This window comes from Carlito syrichta, unplaced genomic scaffold (genome assembly GCF_000164805.1).
Source record: "Carlito syrichta isolate Samal-C Ts95f unplaced genomic scaffold, Tarsius_syrichta-2.0.1 Scaffold301997, whole genome shotgun sequence".
NCBI classification, from domain to species: Eukaryota; Metazoa; Chordata; class Mammalia; order Primates; family Tarsiidae; genus Carlito; species Carlito syrichta.
In genome coordinates, this window is record NW_007246093.1 from 140376 (window position 1) to 163141 (window position 22766).

The window sequence follows — 22766 nt, forward strand, 5'->3', positions numbered from 1 at the left end:
CAGTAACTTAGTAGAAAAATTGGCAGAATGCTTATGTCCAAATTACAAGACACATTCTACTTACTTGGCCATAGCTTGAGATTTATAGTGAAAAAAAACTTTTTATAAAGCAGATTTTATATTTTAGAGTAGTTTGAGGTTAACAGAAAAATAATAATGTGGTATATTTATTGCAGTTGATAAACCAATACTGATACACAATTATTATTAATAGAAATCCATAGTTTATATTAGGGTTTGCTCTTTGTTTTGTATAGTTCCATAGTTTCAACAAATGCATGATGTCATATATCCAGCATCACAGTGTCATACAGAATGGTTCCAAAGTTCTAAAAAGTCCCTGTCCTCCACTTATTCATCTCTCTTTCTTTGCTCTGAATTCTTAACAATCACCCATCTTTTTACATTCCTCATAACTCACCCCATTACATCAAATATAAGTTTTATCTTTTCCAGGATGTCATATAGTTAGAATCATACAATATGTAGCCTTTTCGTACTGACTTCTTGCACTTAGCAATATGCACTTAAAACAAACCCAAAGAGTTTTTCCTGTAGTTTTTATTATTAATTTATTTTTAATTGACAAATAAAGATTGTATATATTTATGGTGTCTAACATGATGTTTTAAAATATGCAAACATTATGGAATGACTAAATCAAGCTAACTAACATCTGCTATGCCTCACATACTAATTTATTTGTGGAGTACACTTAAAATTTACTTTCTTAGCAAGTTTCAAGGATACAATACATTTGTTATTAACTATAGCCACCAAGTGGCATGATTGATGGCATAAAGGTATTCCTTCTAGCTAGCTGAAATGTTATATCCTTTGACAAACAGTTCCACCCATGCCCCAATTTCTGGTAACTATCATTTTATCCCCTGCTTCTATGAATTTGACATTTTTTAGATTCCACATATAAATGAGATCATGAGGTATTTGTGTTTCTGTGCCTGGCTTATTTCACTTAACATAATATCCTCCAGGTTCATTTCATATGGTCATAGATAGCAGAATTTCCTTCTTGTTGTAAGGCTGAATAGTATTTCAATGTGTATGTATACCACATTTTAAAATCTGTTCATCTATTCGAGGACACTTAAGTTGCTTCCATATCTTAGTTATTGTGAATAATGCTCCATTGAACACAGGTGTGTAGATATCTCTTCAACATACTGATTTTATTTTCCAGTGTGTATGTGTATGTGTATCTCATCAGTGGTGGTATTACTGTATTATGTGCTAATTGTTTTTAAGTTTTTGAGAAACCTCCCACTTTTATCCGCAATAGCTGTACTAATTTACATTTCATCCAACAGTGTACAGGCTTTTTTCTCCACATTCTCACCAATACTTGCCAACTTTTGTCTTTTTTGTAATAGTCATTCTAATAGTGTGAAGTGGTATCTCATTGTGGTTTTAATTTGTATTTTTCTAGTGATTATTGATCTTGAGTTAGGTCTGTTGATTGGAGGTATTCCTCCAATACCCATTCATCTCTTTTTTCTTTCCTTTTTTATGTTTGTATTTTGTTTTGTTTTAGTCAGGGTCACACTCTGTCACTCAGAATGGAGTTCAGTGGAACGATCATGTCTTAAGACAACCTTGACCTCCAGGGTTCAGGTGATCCTTCCATCCTGAGTAGCTGAGACTATAGGTGCATGACACCAAGCTTGGCTATTTTTTTTTTTTTTTTGTAGAGATGTGGTCTTGCTATGTTGCCCAAGCTGGTCCAGAACTCTGGGACTCATCTGCGTGCCTTGGCCTCCCAAAGTGCTAGGATTACAGGCAGGAGCCACTGCACCCAGCCCATTCTTCTCTTCTTTATGGTAATAGAAGTGTAGTTGGTTTCATAGTTTTCCTAAATAAGAACACATTTTCCAAATTCCCTTGAAGCTAGATGCACCCATTGACCACATTTTGGCCAACGAGATGTGAATAGAAATACTGTTTGTATTTTCCTGATAGTGACCTTAAAAGATGGAGGGTAGTCATTACTACTCTTTCTCTTTTCTGTGGGCTAAATGCAGATGTTGTAGAGCTGAAGCATTCATTTAAGACCAGATGAATTTTGAAGATAGCATAGCATGACAAAGACCTCTTTATACTAAAGCAGCTAGCATAGTTTCTGGAACAGAGTATGTGTCCAATTAATAATTTCTAAGAACTTCATTTTTGTAGAATCTGAACAAGGCAAAGATAGGTCTGTTGATTTCCTAAGGCAGGTGAGAGTGGAATACCATGGTAGACACCACCATGGTTGGTTGTTTGATCAGATAACTAAAAAGAAGTATTAAATCCCATGAAGATAGACATATTCTTTATTCCCCTTCACCTACCTCAACCAAAGATGAAATAGAACTTTACTATAACTGGTGGAGGGCATCAAGGGAAAGACAGAGACGTAAACATACAAAAATAGGGGAAAAAACAAATAGAAGAGAAAAGACCACCTTGAACTACTTCAAAACTTTGCCCGGAGAAAACATAGTACAAACTCTGGCAAACACTCATTGCTTCCTCCAATGTCAAACGTTTTAGAATACTGTAAGATTTCTTGTGCTGAAAAAATTATATATATATCCAAAATCAAATGTCCTAGCCCACAAGGAAGACACGTTCTAAGTTTTGGAAGTCATTCAGTATCATATCTACCATACTCTGTTAATTTAAAAGAATATTTAAGGTCAACCTAGATTTAAGGCTAAGGTACACACACACATACACAAGCTTCTTGATGGAAAGAGTGTAAAAGGTTTGGCAAACAAGTTTTAAAACTTTCATTTGGTGGGTTATGATATTATTAGACTAAGGTCCTAAGATTTTACATATGTATTCTGGATCTGGGATACTGAACACACCAAATATTTTCAGATCTAAAACTACATTTTAAATATTATTTAAACAAACTACCACATAGAACATAGTAATTTTTAAATTAGAATGTCATCTTTTAAGCTATATTTTCTTTTCAAAGTTTATAAATATGCTTCAAATGTAACAGAGCATATTAGCAAAAAATATGTTTGTTATAGCAGAAACTTTCTCAAAATAATTGTTCAAAAGACAAATTAGATATAAATGCTATGTATTTTTACAACTAGCAGATGATATTAAATAGTCTTGTAGATATAGTTCCCCAAAGCGTCTCTCCTCTACAATTATCATTAGAAATGATGGACTTCTGAAAAAGCAGCATTAGCCTAAAAGCTCATACGGTCAGTTCTGTGATTTCCAAATTTTAATAGCCATTGTTTCAATTAGGAGTCATTCATCCCACTTTATCCTGGATCAAATCTCATTTCTGAGTCTGCAACGTTCTGTTTGCAAGATTATTGCCTTAAAAGAAGCTCACTTTATTGCTCAATGACAAAAATATTATTTTTATTTGGGGGAGACTTTAGATTGTAGAGGTGGTCTGAAAATGATCAGATACAACAAAATCTCCCAAACTTGACTCTAGTTTCTGTGGTTTGATATGCTATGACCCACACTTCTGCCCTAATGTAACTCTCTTATCTAGTTATCATCCAACCAGTCCCATGGGAAGTTCAGGTTTATGCTTTGAATGTGAGTATCATTTCCTTCCTTAGAGCAAAGAACACATAAGAATTTCCCAGAAGGAAAAAGGCTTTATATAAAGGACAAAATGATAGGGATGTTCTAATATAAAAGTAAGAGGAAATAAAATTTGTGGGAAAAAGTTGGATGTTGAAAATGTGAATAAATTATTATGATTCTATAACTTTGATTTTTAATGCCACATATTAATACCTGGGTTATGACAATATTGATTGAAAACGTCCCTCTCCACCACATTCCCAAAACTCTGACCTACACCTCTGTCTGTTCTACTTCATGAAGCTACATTTTGTTACAATATTTTAACACTTATTATAATTTGTTTTGCATTTTTTAAATTTTTTCTTATACATGTCTATTGTTCCCCAACCAAGATTTGTACATTTTCCAAATACCTAAAATAACATTTTATTGCTTTTCAATGCCTTTTTTACTATCTCATATTGTAGGTATATAAACATAATAAATGTTTAATAATGACTTGTTATTGAATTTAATTACTTTACTAAAAATTAACATATTAAACTTATATCTAAAGAAAAGTAAAAGAATGATTATTAAGTATTAGAATCAGTTTAATATTGTATAAATAGTTCCTTCAAGTTAAAACAAATACTTTATGATAATAAATAAAGCCATGGCCCTGACTGACTACAAAGAAAGAATAGCAATCACTTGTGTTTTAACACAGCATTAATCATTCAGTGACAATATGAGATGAAGAAGTTCTTGTTAGAGTAAAAATAACAAATAAACTAAATTTTCAGAGAAAATGAATAAAAGCTGCAATAATTCTGATGATTTCAGCTTTGCTTATTAGCTGAAATCCTCACATTGTTTATCTCAACATAGAAACAAACTAAAATTTACTCAAGGAAGTCAATTTTTAACTGAAATAAGAGTGGCATGATAGGACTTGTAATGAAAACTTCAGGAGTTGAAAATGTTTAATTAGAGGCATAGAAGTTTAGAGCATGAAGAAATCTTAAGGATGCCTAGTACACCTACCTAACATTAGAGATGAGGCATCTGAGACCAAGAGAGCTTCTGAGAGTCGAGATGGGTATGAAAATTAGTGACTAAACCAGGAATAGAAAAATCATCTCTCTTCCAGTGCCCTTTTTATCAGAATTTACAGACATTCATCCACTATCATGAATAATAATGCAAATTGGCTCATCTGTAAATGCTGTTGTTTTGAATTCCCTAAAAACCTTCTTCTCTTCCAATGAATACTTCAAATGGTTCATTTATTGTCTTTTTTCACCACCTGCACAATATGTCAGCAAGCATTAACTGTTAACCTTTTTGGTTGGTAGGAGAGTAATTGTCCATGTTATACAATACATCATGGACAAAGGGAACACTTCGACTGGCATGGTCTTTTAACCAATCTAAAATGACATGGACTTCCACAAGGGATAAAGTTTGGACAAATAAGTATTACCTTTATATTCACATATCTCACTGTATTCTTAAAAACTAATTTCACTGAAATTAGTGCAAACTTTGAATCTTTAAAAATACATTTCTATTAAATTCACTGGCTTGAACTTCACAGTGTTCTAGTCAAAGAAGGCAAAGTCACGACAGCATTTTTCATTAATTTAGGATGTGTCCAAAATAAGAAATAAACAAATAATTTCAGGAAGTATACTGAGTAAAAATCAGCAGATTGCTTGTGCAGAGTAGGCAATCAATAAATATATATTTAATGAATGATCCCATTTTCCTAGTGTTGGGTCTTTGATCCCTTTTTTTGTCTGGGACCGACTGTCCAGTAAGTTATATAAATCATGTAAAAAAAATAACTAGGTGGATCAAAAGTAAATTGTCAGAACCAAATGCAGATGCAGAAAACAGAAAATACATGCTCCAGTAGTTCAGGGAAAGGAGAAATGCTTAGAGTGAGGTGGGGAAGTGGGGTGGGAAGGTAGGGATGGGGGCTGGGGGGCATGGGGTGTGGTTAATATAACTGGACTGGATGCTGCTGCTACAAAGAACTTCTTCAGAAGAAAATAAGAATGATTCTGCAATTAAGTCCTTTGAAGGGTTGCTTCACTGTCACCATATAGACAACTTTTGAATGCAATATGTAGGACAGCATATCCAACTGAAGTGCAAAAATCCTTTTCAAAAAAAGCATTTTCCTTATTACTTTAGGATCAAATAAATAATAATAATAAATGCAGCTTGAGGAGGAAAAGCCACACTCCCATTTATTCTTTTTTTTGTGTCTCGCCTTAAAAGAAGCTTTGATAGTTTTATACGTCAGTCAGCATCCAGCTTATTTCTGTGTTAGTGTGTTAACCTTCTCCCTCTGGACAACTGGGATATTAATATTATCCTCTGTAACAATCAGCAGAAGAAATAAAGCATTTACGCAAATACTGCAAATTAGATTAAGCCACAGTTCTGATGTAACCCTGTGACATACAGTTTCTTGCGAATTAAGCCAAATGTACAAGCATTTAATGACTAATCCTTTTAGGTATTTTAATGCCCACATGAAGATTTATTGAGGAGAAAGGGAAAGCATATGCGGTTTTCCGTTAGAGCCTGCCTGCGGGCGGAGGATTGAGCAGATTGGCTTTTTTTTAATTAATATTTCAGTTCTTTGTGTTTTGGCGGGCAGGTTGCACGTGGCCCTGGTACTGAACGGACAGCTCCTTTCTCTCCAGCAGTGCACTGGGAGCGAGCAGTCTAAGAGGGTAGTGGCAGACCCTGGAGACAGGGAAGCAGAGAAGAACAGGGGGGGGAGTGAGATCAAGTGCCGAATCCCCCCTTTCTTCTACCCCACACAGTCATAGGCTTACCTCCTCCAGAAATTAACCTACTGATCTATATTGGTAGAATTAGTCATACTAGAAGCCGTCTCAGTTCAGCCACAAAAGGGGAGGAGAAAGCTTGTCAGACCCTCCTCCCTCCCCTGGGCTTACTACAAACAACTTTTCTGATGCTAGGAGGAGACCTTTGAAGATGAGAAGGGCAAATTCGCCTGCATTTTAGGAATCTTTCTGCAGGTGGGAGGGTTCTAACTAATGAAATCTCCAGGATCACACTTTGTTTTTAATGTTATGAACCCTTGTTGAATAAAGTAGTGTGTGTGTGTGTGTGTGTGTGTGTGTGTGTGTGTGTGTGTGTGTGTGTGTAGTGAGAAAGAGAGAGATAGAAGCCTTGTTGAATAAAGTAGTGTGTGTGTGTGTGTGTGTGTGTGTGTGTGTGTGTAGTGAGAAAGAGAGAGATAGAAGCCTTGTTGAATAAAGTAGTGTGTGTGTGTGTGTGTGTGTGTGTGTGTGGTGAGAAAGAGAGAGATACAGAGCCTGATGAACTAACTTAAAAAAATCAATGATCCTAAAAAGCTTCTATTCTGTTTAATCTAATTACATACTACTGTTTGAAAGTTTATCTCAGTATGAGAAAAAGATGAAGGAATTGTGAGCTATTAATATCCACACATCGCAGCTAAGTAGCTGGAAACATTAAAATGTTATAGAAGTGTGAGCTAGAAAGTTTAAAATTTAAGAAGTTAAAAAATTGTATCTTGAGTATCAGTGCTGATGTCCTTAGAGTGCAGGTCACCTCAACAAAATACCTCAGGACATACATTAAATATGTCACACATTTGTGTTAAATTAGAAACCTAGGACATGCATTTCTATTTACATGTCTCATTTTATGGTAGACATAACTATGGTTACTCATTTTCAGTCTTCTTATTCTGAGAATAGGGGAAGATTCCGATGGTTAAGCAGAGCCCTATGTACCTTGTGGTTAAGCAGAGCCACATGACTAGAGCTGGCCAACATGTTTCTGGAACAAAGATCTTACTTACCTATGAAAGACCCTCCAGTACCCTCTTTCCACCTCCACCTTGTGATAAGCAAAGATCCCACTAGATCCCTGTGCTTCCAAGGAGAGAATAGCGGCCTGATAGGTTGTTCATCCCCATAATGAATTGTGTTTGAGAGAAATTAACTTTTATTATGTTAAGCCACAGAGATCTGTGCGTTGTTTGTTACTCAAGTGAAATCTTACCTAATACAATTAATTAACTCTTTTTTAAAAATTAATAAGCTGTGTGTGTGCATGGTCAGAATTGTCAATGATTGGTTTTTCTTAGCATGATAAATCAATGCCAGTTCAATAGCAAAGACATGCAAGGCATATATGTAATTTAAAATCTACTAGCCACACTTTTAAAAAAGAAACAGGTAAAATGCTTTTAATAGTTTATTTTATTTATCAGTATATCCAAAATATTATCATAAAAATCAACATAAAATTATGAATTATTTTTCATTCTCTTTTTCATTCTAAGTATTTGAAAATAAAGTGTGTATTTTTACACTCACAGTACATCTCAATTTGGACTAGTTTCTTTTAAAATTGCTGATGTATTCTAGCCAAGAGCCACCAGCCATACACCTATAGTTGAAATTGGGTTTACAACTTCTTGCAGCAATAAAGGACACACACCAAGTAGAATCATTGTACATCTCAGTAAGATAATGTTAGAAAGGGCTTATTCTAGGATTTGGACTTTGAATGATATCAGGAATGACCCCAGGAAACAGAGTTGCACACTAAAGAACTCTGACTGGGTATCTCAATAAACTTTTTGTAGGGAACAAATACTGGAGAGGGGCTTGAGCTGTAACTGATAAAGAAATAATAGTCGCTTTCATTAGACAAGAAAGAAGTGTATTTGGTATTTTGTGGCTTAGAAAATGTTCATATTTTGCCTGCATTCAGACATAACTAGAGTGGTCTTACTTTCATCTTGATCCATCTTGGTCACAAAGTGGCCTTGCCTAATGATGTCCTATGATATTGTGTTCAACAAGAGAGTGCCAATACATAATTAATTCTGAGTGCCAGACCAGCTTGCAGCAACACTAAGGGCCTACCTGATGGTACTAGGTCAACACTCCTGGTGTCAGAGGCTGTTGTTGTTCATTACTGTTTTCTTCCCCAAAATACCTATACTAGTATGCTAGAGTTGCTAGAACACAATACACAGACTAGGTGATTTATACAACAGAATATATTTTCTCACAATTATGGAGGCTAAAAGTCCAAGATCAAGGTGTGAGAAGATTAGATTTCTTAAGATGTACACCTACTAGGTTCATGTACAACCACCTTCTTCCTGTGTTATTATATCACCTTCCTGTGGTGTTTCCTCCTGTTCTTATAAAGGCACTGGTCCTATTGGATTAGGGCCACCCTCATGATTTCAGTTAACTTCCATTACCACCTGCAAGGCCTTGCCTTCGAATATAGTCACATTAGGGGTTAGAGCTTTAACATTTTGGGGAGATAAAATTCAGTCCATAGCAGTACTCAATAGACATTTGTGACTATCATTACTGCATAAGACAGCACAGTAATAGACAATCTGATGTTGATTGTGTCTAATTGTTAGAGACTCACAGTGGTTGGATAAATTTCCCTGTAGATTTTAAAAGATTTTGCAAGTTTCACTGCTGATAAAGGAGCTCTGGGATTTCTTTGTTTTTTTCTTTCCATTATCTTCTTTCCCTCTGACCTCATGGTAAAGAGTTCTGTGATTAGGTGGTAAGATGCCTCTATATTCTGCATTAGGGTAGAGGTATATGAACAGTTAGTTAAAGTAGGTCAAAAATCTTCTCATCTTTTAGCGTTTCTTAACGCTTAATCAATTAAGCACTACTTAGAAATAAAGCTTTGTGGTGTCATAAGATCCCTAACTGTGTCATTTCAAGTCATCAGTTGAGTAACTGACATTTTTCCCACTCTAGTGAGCGTCATAATATATGGCATATCTTCAAGTTATATATAACATCTTGAGGGAAAACAAGATGAACTTCCTGTACTTATTTTCTAGTAAGGCACTAATAAAATTTATTTGTGAAGGTATGAGAAGGTTTCATATTTTCTAACAAAAGACAGCCTTTGAAGTGACCACTGACTTGCCAATTTTGAAAAAAGAGAAAAATTGTTAGCATAAATGACTTAAAATTTTTACTCCTCCTCCTTAAAATGTGGGTGATTTTGGTCACCATAATCTATATAATGATTGTAAACAAGTATATTGCCAAGGTATACAATTTCTACATTTCAAGAATTTTCAGTTTTGCTGTCAACTGCTTCTGAGACATTAAAATGATGCCTTTCTAAATTCTGCACCACTTTCTCGCCTCCACCACCAGAGTCCAGATAATTAATGAGAGAGCTTCCTCCTCTAACTAAAAATTGAATGTGCCAGGGCAGAGCACCTACATGTGCTTAGTTTTGTCACCATCTAAATCTTAGCATTCAGGTTGGAACACACTCCTAAATGACTAATGCTGTTTCAACGCATTTAACTAGGGAAAGGAGCCTGTTCTCTTTAACTGCTGGCACATAAATATATGAGAAGTAGAAAGTTCAATCATACAAAGAACCTTACATTTTATTATTTATCAGAATGTCTGCATTTATTACAGATACTTCTAATATATGGTACATATTTAATACATCACAGTCTATACCTGTTTCCAGTGCCGTTTACTAGAGAGTGCTAGATTTAGTCTGTAATTTCTCCAAAAAGGAGATTGTGAGGGGTGACATTTTCACGTCTAAAGATAGCAAAGCAAAAACCTATACTGCCCTACTTCACTGATCTTCTTAAAATGAACCTTCCATGACATGACCTATTCCAAGCCAGATTGCCAAGATGTCCCTAAGGGAGAGTTATTCCAAAAATTACTGGATTGAATTGCCTTCTTTTTCACAGGTTTTTTTTTTTCTTTTTTTCAGTAAAGACTTTCTATCTTAAGACAAAGAGAGGGAAAGGAGCAGTTATGAATGGAAGAGAAATTAATCAAGAGAGGATTACCAAAGAGTAGGTGTGGTGATAGTCTGTTTCAGGGATTACAACTTCCATTCTTTGCAGAAAACATTGAGAAAGAGAGGCAAGATTTGGACAGGTAACTACTTGTTTCCTCAGGCTCTTCATGATGCCAGAATGGAGACAAGGCCTGAGTAAAAGATATCACATTCTGAATCTAGCACTTTTTTTAGTTCTCTGATGAGGAAATCATAGAAATGTCTATGATAAAGACAGACAGATCATAATTGAGTATTGGAAATGGTAGGTCATAGAAGAGAAGCCCTGCTCTACATCACTATTAGGGTTGATATGAATTCAGTGAAGAAACTTAACCTACCAGAAGGAGGGTGAGTTGCAGAAATAAATCATGCCAAATAATGTTAAAGCATGTTAGAAATTCCAAAATAATTTCACATATATTTTTTCCCCAATTAATGCAGCCTGGTTGTGAGAGAGAGCAGAATAGTTAAGTGACATGTGAGAAGTTACAGAACTAACCAGTGGTAATATCAGTGAATACTTTGACATCCTCTACTTGCTAAAAAAAAAAAAAAAAATCAAAGAAGAGAAATTCACCCTAGCAATTGTCTAATGTCCATATGATGCCTACAACAGAAGTGACTTGGGAGGAAGGGGCATTATCACAGACCAGCCAAAGTAGCAGGGCCAATAGAGGAAAACATATTTTCTAATGGAATGTTCTATTGTGTAGGATGTGTAATAAAGCAGGTCTAGTTCATATTTCTGGACAATATCCATAGGCATTATGAGCAGCAAACAAATAGTAGGAAACAAAGAAAGAAGGCAAATATGAATGGGCCAGGAGTTTCAAAACAAAACTATTCAAGGGTAAGTAAAAGACAGACGTGAGGTCTAAACAGCATGCACAGAGTGTGGAGATTCGGCAAGATTACATAATGAAGTCAAGAAAGTGTAAAGGCAAACACTAGCACAGCCAAGTTGAAGAATAAAAGGGCGATTGCACCAGAGATTAAGATAAATAAAATAATAAGGCACTGTTTCAGTACATAAGGAAAAAAAGGTCAATGGAAAAATAAACGGGGCCTCTGAGAGGCTACTGGGGTAATTGACAGAAGAAACAGACAAAGCTCTTTTAGGAAAAAAAAAAAAAGTAACTGGAGGCCTTGGTTGCCTTAAAGTTCCCCAAGGCTAGTAGGAGGGAGAAGAGGCAGGAGCTTGAGGTCAGCAACCATACAGATCCACAGGGGTTGGTTAGAATGTAGGAGAGGAGCTATGTACCGGGGTGACCAGAACATGAAGTGTTGCAAATGGAGAAACACCTCCACACCCCCACTACGCTGAGCTGATGCCCAGGATAGTGAGGCAAAAGTGAAACAGAAACCTTTGGAGATTAGAAGGGAGGGAGTTAAATCAGAACAGAATCCCAGGAAAGCAGAGGGGGAGCCCTAGAATACATTAACAGAGGATGGAAGTGAAGGAGAGGCTAAGGGCAAATGTGGGGAGAGCGAAGAAGGGAGAGAGGGATGGAGGGTGAGGCAGGGAGAAAAGAATTGAGAAGGGAGGAGAGAGAGAAAAGAGAGAGAGGAGAGAGAGAGAAATGAAATTTAAAAGACAGAAATGACAATTAACCCAGAAGGGAATACTAATTAGCCAGGAGAGAAAGGGATTGGGCGACTGAGCTGTCCATTTCCTGAATACTGAAGGAACAGCTTTGGGCTGGGTGAATGTATCTGAGTTCTAGCTCCAGCCCTGGCCCTGTGGCTTGATTGGATGTGTGACTTTATACCTCAGTAAAGGGTGGGATTTGATGGCCTCTAAAGTCTCCTGCAGTTGGATTTTCTTTGGTGCCATCTGTCCAAGGGTCACAAAAAACGGACCCCAGGGAAGCAAGGGTCCCTTTCTAATACCGTCTCTCTTTAACAGCTTCCCTAATAACTCTTTTCCTTTCAATTAATAGCCAGCATTTATAAAGACATCTATTCACTTAAGCCTCGCACAGCTAGGTGAGTGAAGTGTGTGTATTATTTTCCCCATTTTACAGGTGAGAAAATTAAGTAACGTGCTCAAGTACAATTGATGCCCAATTAGGACTGAGGCCCAAGCCCTGTGTTTCCAGGGCCAGAGCTCCTGTTGCGGCTCCATTCACAACCTCAGCTACAAGGGGGTCCCGGGGCGGCAGCGCGCTTCACAAAGCCGCAGCTGCCGCAGGATGGGAAGCGGGTGCAGGACACTGGCGGGGACTGCTGGTCGTCCCTGCAGCCTGGTCTCCCGGGCGCCTGCCACAGTCTCAGAGCATCCACGTCTGGCCGCGGAGCCACTGACTCTTAGGAGAGCCAGATGTGGACCAGTAGGTGGCGAAGGGGGGACAGCTCCGGCAGGCCCTCACCCCTTCTGGACTCCCGAAAGCTAGAGGTGAGATGCGACCCAGGAGACCGAGTTTGTGGCCGCGGTGGTCCACACGACCTCTGCTGGAAGGTGTCAAGACGACTCCTCCCTTGCTAGAGAAAGAAACCTGGCCCAGGTCTCTATGTGAGTGTCTTATTTTAGGTATTTCGAGAAGCCTGGAGAATGGAGATAAAAAGAGAAAATTAAGCACCTTTTAAAGTTTAGATGCAACAGTGAAAGCCAGAAAATGTAAGGGAAAGAAAAGAAAATAGATTTAGGGCCAAATCCCCGCGTGATGTGGCGATCACTCAAAAGTCTTTGAGACTCACTTTCCCCTGCTCACTTACCTGCTGAGGGGGAGGGGACTTGAGGCAAAGCGGTGGGGTCTTGAGCTACCCCCAAGTGCTTCTGTTTCCTCATCTCTGCTCAGAGAGTACATCTGTACTCATACTTACCTCCTAGGGTTGAAGTGATAGAGTGTTTGTAAATGGCTCAGAGCAGGGACTGACCCGTGTGATAAGTGCTCAATGCACGTTAATTGTAGCCGCTCCTTTATAATTATTCATTCCACTATAGGGGGAGAGTAATCATTACACATCCTCCCTACGTGGGCGGTGTGCAAGAGGCGTCTCCTTAGGATCAGAAGAGCCAATGCTATGAAAAGCGCTGGGTAAACTAAGGCCCTCTATACAACCGGAAGGCCGGCTGACTGAAAATCCTGAAAGAGGAGCGAGAGGACAGAGCAGTCCCTCTAGGAACTCAAGCCTCTCTTCGCTTAGCCGAAAGGGGCAAGTTTCCCATGGGAGAACAAGGCCTCAGTGGAAGATCGGACTTAAAGCCCAAAGCCGCACAGTCAGCCAAAGGCCTCCTTGGCATCGTGCTCTCCCGGGTGTTCCTGCCTGCTGCCTGGGAGCAGAACCCCACCCCCACCCCCCACCCGCTACCCTACAGGCGCGGCGGGGTTGGCCAGGCGGGCTCCGCGTGCGCCCAGGCCCGGTCCAGAGGGTGGGCGAGTCTGCGCCCACCGGAGCCCTGCTCTGCAGCTGTTGCAGGAGGGCATGGAGTCTGCCGTCTCAGATGAGGGCCTCAGCTCCAAGTTTCACAGTTATCAAAGAGGAGACTTCAGACGAGAGAGTTCTCCCATTTAATTTTCGACTAATACTTTCGTAAGGCTTTTTAATTGCTTGCAAATGCATTTTCTCTGTACGATTATGGAATCCGTGTTGCCTGTCGGCTGCAAGGCTAAGGCGGAATACAGATCCGTGTTAGGCTTTTGACAAACAGCCCAGGGGGCGGGGTAGGGTCGTGAAGAAGGAGGTTTTAAAGAGAGAGAGAGAAAGAAAAAGGAGTTTAAAAAATCAATGACAACCCTTAAACTGAAATGACTGGAGTGTCTGTCAGAAATGTTAATTTCCCCTAAACATCCTAAAGCTCTTTTTATAAATGGCCTGCCTTTCCACGTTTGCAATTAGGTAACATTTGAAGCAATGTGGCCCTTCTGGCATGGAAGGTGGAATGGGAGTGGGGAGTAGGGGGTGGAATACCAAGAGGAAGTACAGGAGTTACCAAATTTGATTACTTGATCATGTATTGAAAGTTATAAGATCTGAGTCTGGAAAGGAGAGGGGAGGGACCTTTCTTGAAAGAGACCAGAGTCAGCATCTGCACAGGTCAGAAATTGGGAGGGGGGACCCAGTGCTCCTGTGTTCAATAACCCACACCTTCTCTTCAAATGTTCTGGTACATGTAACTGGATCAAGTTTTAGAGTTCTGGCTCCAGTCCTGAACTGCCCTGGTGTTTGGAATACTTTTCTGTCTTGACCTAATGAAGAAAAATAAATGAACCAGGGATTAGGATACTGCATGGAGGAACCCAACATTTTCTTTTTTCAGCCTCCTGAAGTATTGCCCCCACCGGTTCACTCAGCAGTGACTGGAAGAGGTTAGGTTAAAAGAATCACAGTAGGTCCTTGGACCCGATGATGTTTCTGGGTTATTAAAATCCCGAGTGACTGTGAAACTCAGGTACCCCTGAAAGAGGCCCTCTGAGAGGTCTCTATGTGGATGGCTCTTAAAGACTTCACAGGCAGAGTACCTCTTGGAAGCCTATATAGGTGGAGGCACTCAGAGGACTGAAGAGTCTTGAAGGGAGTCAGGGTGCCTGAGGGCAGGCAGAACAGACAGAGATAGGTCACAGGAGTCCTCTAAAAACACCTTTGCTGTTTATGTTCATTCAAAATATGTAAGAGGAAAGAGGCTGAAAGCAGTAAGGAGAGATGCTGATCTCTTGTTTTGCTTTGTAGGTAGAACTTTGCCCACTATATTGGATTCTTGGTGCTCCACTGTTCTTCCAAAGTCACGGTTTTTGTGACCATGGAAATTGTTTCCTATGGTGCAAATTAAGGTCTGGTTATGGAATTGCATGCCCCACTGGAGCAGAACAGGCTAAATTTCATTATTAGATGATGTACACATGTAAGTCTAAATGATTCAATCTCATCCCTACCTTCTTTTGGAAGGAAGAGAAGGAGGGAAGGAGGGGGAGAGAGAAAGGAAGGGGGGAGAAAGAAAGAAGGAAAGAAAATGAAAGGAAGGGAGGGAAGGGGAGACAGAGGAAGGAAAGAGGGAAGGGAGGGGGGAGAAAGTGAGGGAGAGAAGAAGATATTTTGGTTGATTCATGTATGTAAATATATTCAAGGAAATATTACTGGTTTAAAGTGCCCAAAGAATTGCAATCATTACTTACACAGGTAATTTTGTGGGAAAAATCTAGTCAGGCAACAAGAAAACAAATAAAATCAATTTGCAACAGCAAAAGAAACCCTAAATGCAAGAAAAAAATGAAGAGATGCATGTTTTGTTTTTGTTAAAGCTGGGGATAGGCATAAGTTGGTTCACCAACCTCAAATATTCAGTGGATGGCAAACTCTTTCAGTGGAGATGCTTGAGATTGGATGAAAACTGGAGTGACTTGTATGGTAACAGTCTAAAAGCTCAGGAAGGCACCTACAACTCCCCCAAACTCTTCCAACTCTGGATCTTAACCAAAGCAATAATGTTATGTACAAGGATTTTCATGCAAATTCCTAAAGTGACTGCAATAGGACATTCCCTCCTGGAAAGTGAAGCATAGAGCCAGAAGGAAGGACAGGAGTGCTGGGTGCTGAGGGAGAACCTCGGTTGAGGGGTTTCCATCATGCTCTTGAGGGTTCTTCTGAGTGAGTTAGCACCAACCTGGCTCCAGCTGAGGCTGGAATGTGTACCAGGGTCCCCAGGGAGGGAGCCCCAGGTGATAGCCACTGTGTCTCCAAAGCACTGTGGGCAGTTAATTCAATTATACCACCCGCTGGAAAATGTGTGGCCAATTGCTCTCTAGGAAGGAGGCAAAACAGAGAAAGAAGAATTAACTTTATTGAAAAGCCCAACCTTTGGGTCAAACGGATGGCACATATTAATTGCTCAAGACTATTAATTGGATGGGCGAGGATTGGGTAGAGATCTGTCTGACAGAAACACATCCCCTACACATACACATCTCACACACACACACATCTCACTCACACACACACATCTCACACACACACAGGCACCAAACACACCACACACCTGCCTCAATGAGTTCCTTTAGAAAAGGGGCACATTCAAACAACCCCAGAGCAGATGGAAGGGAGCGCTGACCAGTATGTGCATATGGCACAGATGATTTCCCCAATTTCTCTTTCAGAGAGAAACAGCTTTTTAATTAATTTATTTATTTTTAAGTTGGGATGCGGTGGGAAGGAGCAGTTGGCTAAGGGAAGTTTCCCTACAGTTCAGAGGCTGGTGTGGGAAGCAGGGACAAGGAGAAAGGAGAGACGCTTTCCAAAAGGAGACCAAGGCCCTGGCAAAGGAAATCTGAAACGGAAAGAGATGCACTTTATTCTTCCCATTTCATCTTCCTTCAGTACAAATGATAACGAGGTTTTTGGGGTTTCCCTCCCCCAGTCTCTGTGCTCTTTAGCTTCCTCCAATTCCACAGGAGTTCAAGAAGAACAGTAAATGACACCCTGAAAGCTCTTTGTTCTAGTACCCAAAAGTCAGTCTGGAAAGCGGGGTGGGGATAGAAGATAGAATGGGAAGATACAGTTTCCAGTTGGTTGGTGATGTCCTGAAGTATTCACAGGGGCCAGGCAACTGGACATCACTCCGTGGGATGTGCTCAGCTCAAGCCCAGGGCTCATTACTGAGAGTGTCGTAAGGCTACATCTTCCCATTGCGGGGTCTGTGTGAGGCTCTTCTCCCAGACGGAGATGAACACATGGACCAAACACGCTGGGACAGCAGGCAGAGCAGGCGGCAGCCATATCTTTCTGAGTCTCCTGGGTGTTTCCAGGGGAGAGAGTTGGGTGTCTGCTGCCTGGACCTAAGCCAGGAAGAGAAGGTCCCTTCCCTTCACCTTCAATGAAGATGTATCTGACAGTAGGGGGGTTGGGAAGGAGGTTGCAGCCTGTCTGAGAAGGGGCCATCCTTTTCCGTTTGACTTGGACTAACTGGGAAGCCAACAGCATCCACCAGGAAAAGCACATCTGACCAGTCCCAAGATAACCTGCATGCCCCACGTATACTTCCGGGGTGGGAGGAGGTTTGTACTTTCCCAGAGGCAAGTGTTCCTGGGGTAATGTTGTGGGGGCTGGCATCAGCTCTCAAGGATGATTAGATAATTTACCTCTTCTGTGGGTAAGCTATGGGCATCCCCTCATCCCCCCACTCAGACCCAGCTAACAAAGACTCCACTGCAAGCATTTTAGGATTCAGTCCCTAGTGCCAACACCACTCATTTTACCCCTTTAACTTAAAGATCAAATTGGACATTCTTCCTTTTCATCTTCATTGGGCTTTCTGTCTCCTGACTTCATGAGACCAAAATATGGAATTTCAAGAAAGGGGGAGGGTGCTGATGCACCTTGAAATTGGGAGAAAGTGTTGGCTGCTGACCCCTGTGCAGGGCTGAAGTACCGTGGATCTCCATTTCAGACAATGCATTTCAATTCTTGTCGTGTGCCTTTGTCCATTTGTATAAAGCAAAGAGCGCTGAGTGACAGCCCCAGTTAGCCTGCATGAGCAGATCCTAATAAACCCTCCCAAACCCCGACCTAAAAAAAAAAAAAAAAAAAAACCACATGCCTGTTTGCCTGCGGCTTATTATTAAGACACCTTCTCAGCTTAAATACTTAAAAGCTAACCAAATGAAATGGCAATTAAGACTGAATTACCCCTTCTATCTCTGAGATGAGTCTGTGGGGCCAGCCAGTCCTTTCTCACTGATAGAGAGGTTGGAGATCGGACTTTGCAAAGCCTCAGTATTGCGGGTGTGTAGCCACCACCACCCCCTCCAGGCACTAGACGACCTGGTGGGGGAAGCTGAATTTTGAATGAAGTCAAGCTCAAAAACTGTTTGAAAGTCAAGAAATCCACCGAAGAGATGGAGATAGGTGTACACTGCCTCCTTCCTGTCCTGTCTTTATAAAATATAACTTCCAAGCGAGCAAAGGTTATTTTGGGGTAATGGTGTTCAAATACCTAGTGCTACTGCTAAATGGTCTAAAACTCCCCCCCCCAGCACTGTTTCTAAAAGGGAAAAAAGGAAACACAAAAGAGGGGGGCATGAGCTGGGTGGGGAGTGAAAGACAACATTTTACCTAAATGTAGAATCTTGTCCCATGTCCTTATTCTATTGCATTTATGTCCTAAATACATTGCCAGTTACACCATTTCTTTATGATGGAAACTTAGGACTGTCCATCACTGCTATTTATTTTAAAAGCTGCTGAAAAGTGTAAGCCACCGCCTGGTTTTGCCTTCTCAAAAGGGGGAAAGAACCCAAATTCGTTGTAAATATGGAAAGAGCAGCATTGTTTCCACTTGGGCGAAGGCAGACACCCCAATCTGGGCAAAATTGATCCTGGTGGTTGTTGGAAAAAGCAGCTTTCAGCATCCAGGGAGTGGAACCAATAGGAACGAACACTTACCCATATAAAAGGAAGCTTTAATTAATATATATTTCTATCTCTAATATACACATATTAGGGCTGGATCTGTATCTTCACAATAAAATGTGTGCAAATGCTCTCCACAGAGATGAATCCCCACCTCAGTCGGTATAGAAAAGCATGATAAAGGTTGGAAAAAATGGATAAAAATGTTGAAAGAACCCCCAGTTCCTTATTAGGCGAAGATACAATATTTATTCCTTGTCTCCTGGGATAAATCTCTTCTGCCTATTGTCCTCCCAGTTCTCAGTGCTGATGCTTAATTTTCAAAACTTCTATATTACCAAGGGACCTACGACATCAGCCAAAGAAATACTCAGCAAGTACAAAATCTGTTCCAGGGAGCTGCTTTTGTGCAGAGGGAAAATTTTGTTCCTACAGGTTTTTAAGTGGGTACGAGGCAAGGAGCTATCTGATCCGGGCAAAACCATTACCATTTAGATCTCTATCTATAGAACATTTTTTTCCTTAAAAAAAATTGGAAAATACAAGAAGTTTGGATTTTTTTCCCGATTCTTTTTTTGGAGGGGGAAATTGCATCGTAAGCTTTCGGAGAAACCCAACATGTCAACTACCTTTCCGGGACTAGTCCACGATGCCGAGGTATTATTACTTTTTTTTTTTTTTTTTTTTTGAGCGCGCGTGTGTGTGGCGGCGGCGGCGGTGGCGGCGGCGGTGGCAGCTTCCCCTGTCTCTAATCTATATTGGACCGTTACGTTTAATTATAATCTGGCTTTCGGGGGAAGTTAAGGAAGGAAAGGGGAGAAAGTTCGTTATGACATCTGTCGCCAGGGAGGGCAACTCTGCCACGTTAAGAAACATTTGCCATAATGAGCGGGAAAACATAATCCTAATAATAAAGGGGGGGGGCGTGAGAAGAAGTTGATAGAGATGGAAAAAAGATTTTCAGAAAGCCAAAGAAAAAGGACTGATGGGGGAGCAGTAGGTGGACAAGGGGGGGGTACAACGCACCCCTTTTGGAATAGGCTTATTCAAGGAAAAGAAAGCAGAAAAGGGGGGGCTGGATTTCCATCCCCAAATGACTGGGGATGTGAGCAAGTTGAACGATTTGCACAGACTGGATTTTTTAAAATACATGGTTTCGAGCAGCCCCGGCCGAACACCTCGGCTTGGACCGGCGCGGGATGTCGGCGCTGGTGCCGGGTCCGAGAAGCAGAGGCGCTCTCCGAATGTGGACTCGCTCTTCTGCGCCCCGCGGCCCCGGAGTCAGCTCCAAGCCTGGCTCCTGGCACCCAGCTCTCTGCCCAAGTTGGGCAGGGGCTGCGTGTGTGCGTGTGTGTGTGTATGTGTGTCTATGTGTGTGCCTGTGTGTGTGTGCGCGCGTGTGTGTGCGTGTGTGGTGTCACCCGCACCTATATAGGGTGGGGGATTTTTTTTTCCGCTCTCTCGACTGTGAGGACGAGGCCGCCCACCCCCAGTTCGCCAAGGCTCTCTCCTCTGGTAAAGGCGCGGAGCCCCGGCTGCGCTCGGCCCGAGTCCGAGCGCTCGCCCTCCTTGGAGCGCCAGAGAAAGCTCCTGGCTCCGGGAGAGCCGCGCCTCGATTGCAAAATGACAAACCTCAAGTTTTTCTGCTCTCCCTTTTCCCCCTCTTCCTTCCAGATACGTCACGACGGATCAAACAGCTACCGTTTGATGCAGCTTGGCTGTCTGGAGTCCGTAGCCAATTCCACTGTCGCCTATTCCTCCTCCTCTCCTTTAACTTACTCCACCACCGGCACCGAGTTTGCGTCCCCCTACTTCTCCACTAACCACCAGTACACCCCGCTCCACCACCAGTCCTTCCATTACGAGTTTCAGCACAGCCACCCGGCCGTCACCCCCGACGCCTACTCTCTGAACTCGCTCCACCACTCGCAACAGTACTACCAGCAGATCCACCACGGGGAGCCCACCGACTTTATTAACCTGCACAATGCGCGGGCGCTCAAGTCGTCCTGCCTGGACGAGCAGAGGCGGGAGCTGGGCTGCCTCGATGCCTACCGCCGCCACGACCTGTCCCTCATGAGCCATGGCTCTCAGTATGGAATGCACCCAGATCAAAGACTCCGGCCAGGGCCCAGCCGGGGGCTGGCCGCCGCGGGAGCAGACGACTTGCAGGTAAATAAGCATGCGGCGAATTTGTCTGCGCCTCCCCCCTCGCTCCCTCCCCCCTCCCGCTCTATTAATGCTCTGACTATAAGCTGTCTCCTTCCTCTCTCTCTCTCTCTCTCTCTCTCTCTCTCTCTCTCTCTCACTCTCTCTCCCCCCTCTCTCCTCTCTCGTGCGCGCGCGCGCGCGCACACGCACACAATTATGGAAAGTTATCAAAACAATTAGAGGAGGAGTGTACCCATTCTTTCCCTCTCATTGGATCCAGTCACTTCACCTGGGCGCTCGGGAGTAGGGCTAGCTGAGGCCCCCACCTACAGTTTGTCCTCTCAGAAGTCTTTCGTGAATCGACACTTCTGACCCTGAGGAGATGGGGTGGAGGAGATCAAGGAGCCTAGGGTTGAGCCAATTGAACTCATAGTAAGACCTGATAAGTTGATGACCCTTCTTTCTCCTCACGGAGTCTACCCTCGTGTCCTAGGCATTTGTCCCAGACTGAGCTTATGGGGATCATACCATACATGGGGGCCTGGTTTGTTCTCAGGAAGTTGTTGGGATCCTGAGCTTGAGTAGAAGTTTCACCCAATACACTAGATTGCTGAGGGAAGCAGAGAACCGCTCATGAAAGCCTCCAAAATCAACCCCAATGAGACAATCAGAGTGCCACGGTGTAGGGTTGAGTTTAATTCTCTCTGGTTGATGTGCACCCAAACCCACAGCCCGATTGAATGTCACAGCTTTATTTTTTCTCTTCAGGCCATTACATTTTACATGAGATGATACTCCTTAAAAAGACAAAAATGATGAAATAGAGGTAAAGAGAGAGAAGAAAGGAGAAAGAAAAGGAAGGCAAGGAGAAGAAAGGAAGTGAGAAAAGAAGGCAAAAAGGGAGGAAGAGAGGAAGGGATAAAAGGAAGAAGGAAGGAAAGAAGGAAGGAATTCAGATATGGCGAAGGTCATCACGCTCAATCCAATGATCTCTCTTCTACTTTCTTAACACATTTTTGCACAGTCTTTGCCAACAATAGAATTTATAATTATGCGATCATATCATCATAGACACCACTCAAACAAATAAGCCCACACATGTCCAGAAAAATAATTCAAATGACCCAAGTTTGTAGCTGATTTTAGCTGAAAGGGCAGCTTTACCTGCAAGTCCCTACTTTTTCAGTCTGTGCAAAGCTGGCCACCTTCTGCATACTCTCCACGACAACTGGGGAAATATTCCAACAGCACAAGTTGGAGACGAAAGAGATCCCTTGTTGCGCACAAAAAATCTTACCCCCTCATTTACCTCTGAGCAAGGGATTATTTTTAAATTAAACCGAAAGCTCTTACGGTTCCAACAAAGGGCCATGGCCGCAAGATCGGAGCACAAGAAAAAAGATTTGGCTCCATAAACCTTGACTTTCTACTTTTATATTCACAAAATAATTTTATACGCTCAGGGCATTTTTCCATTTTTCACAAGGATCCCCTTATGTCTCGAGGGGGGAAAAAATCTGCCATTCAATGCTTAGTTCAACTAAAACCTATTTACTCCTTTTAATAGCCACGTCTGCTGCTGATTTTTTTGTATCTGTACAAATTTTTTTTCTGTGCTAGGCACAAAGCCGGGCATTTTTCAAAAGAGAGGATTAGAACATTTGCAAGCACCAAACAAAGAGCGAATCCCGTGCAAAAGGACACCGTAGTTTATCCAATTTTCGACTTAGTGCCATTCAACTGGTCATTTATGCAATGTCATCCGACCAAACAACATGTTTTACTTATGAGGGGGAAAAGTTTGTTAAGTGAAGAAACCAAGATTC

At 41.4% G+C, this 22766-nt stretch overlaps 1 protein-coding gene across 1 annotated transcript in view; it reads left to right on the top strand.

Moving 5' to 3' along the window:
* The first annotated feature begins 18898 nt into the window (after positions 1–18898).
* TFAP2D (transcription factor AP-2 delta) overlaps positions 18899–22766 on the top strand; it is a 61943-nt gene continuing 58075 nt past the window's right edge. The window contains exons 1-2 of the mRNA XM_008055870.1: positions 18899–19446; positions 20464–20961. Of these exons, the coding sequence (XP_008054061.1) occupies positions 19408–19446; positions 20464–20961 (537 nt within the window). The 5' untranslated portion in view covers positions 18899–19407. The remainder of the gene's footprint in view (positions 19447–20463; positions 20962–22766) is intronic.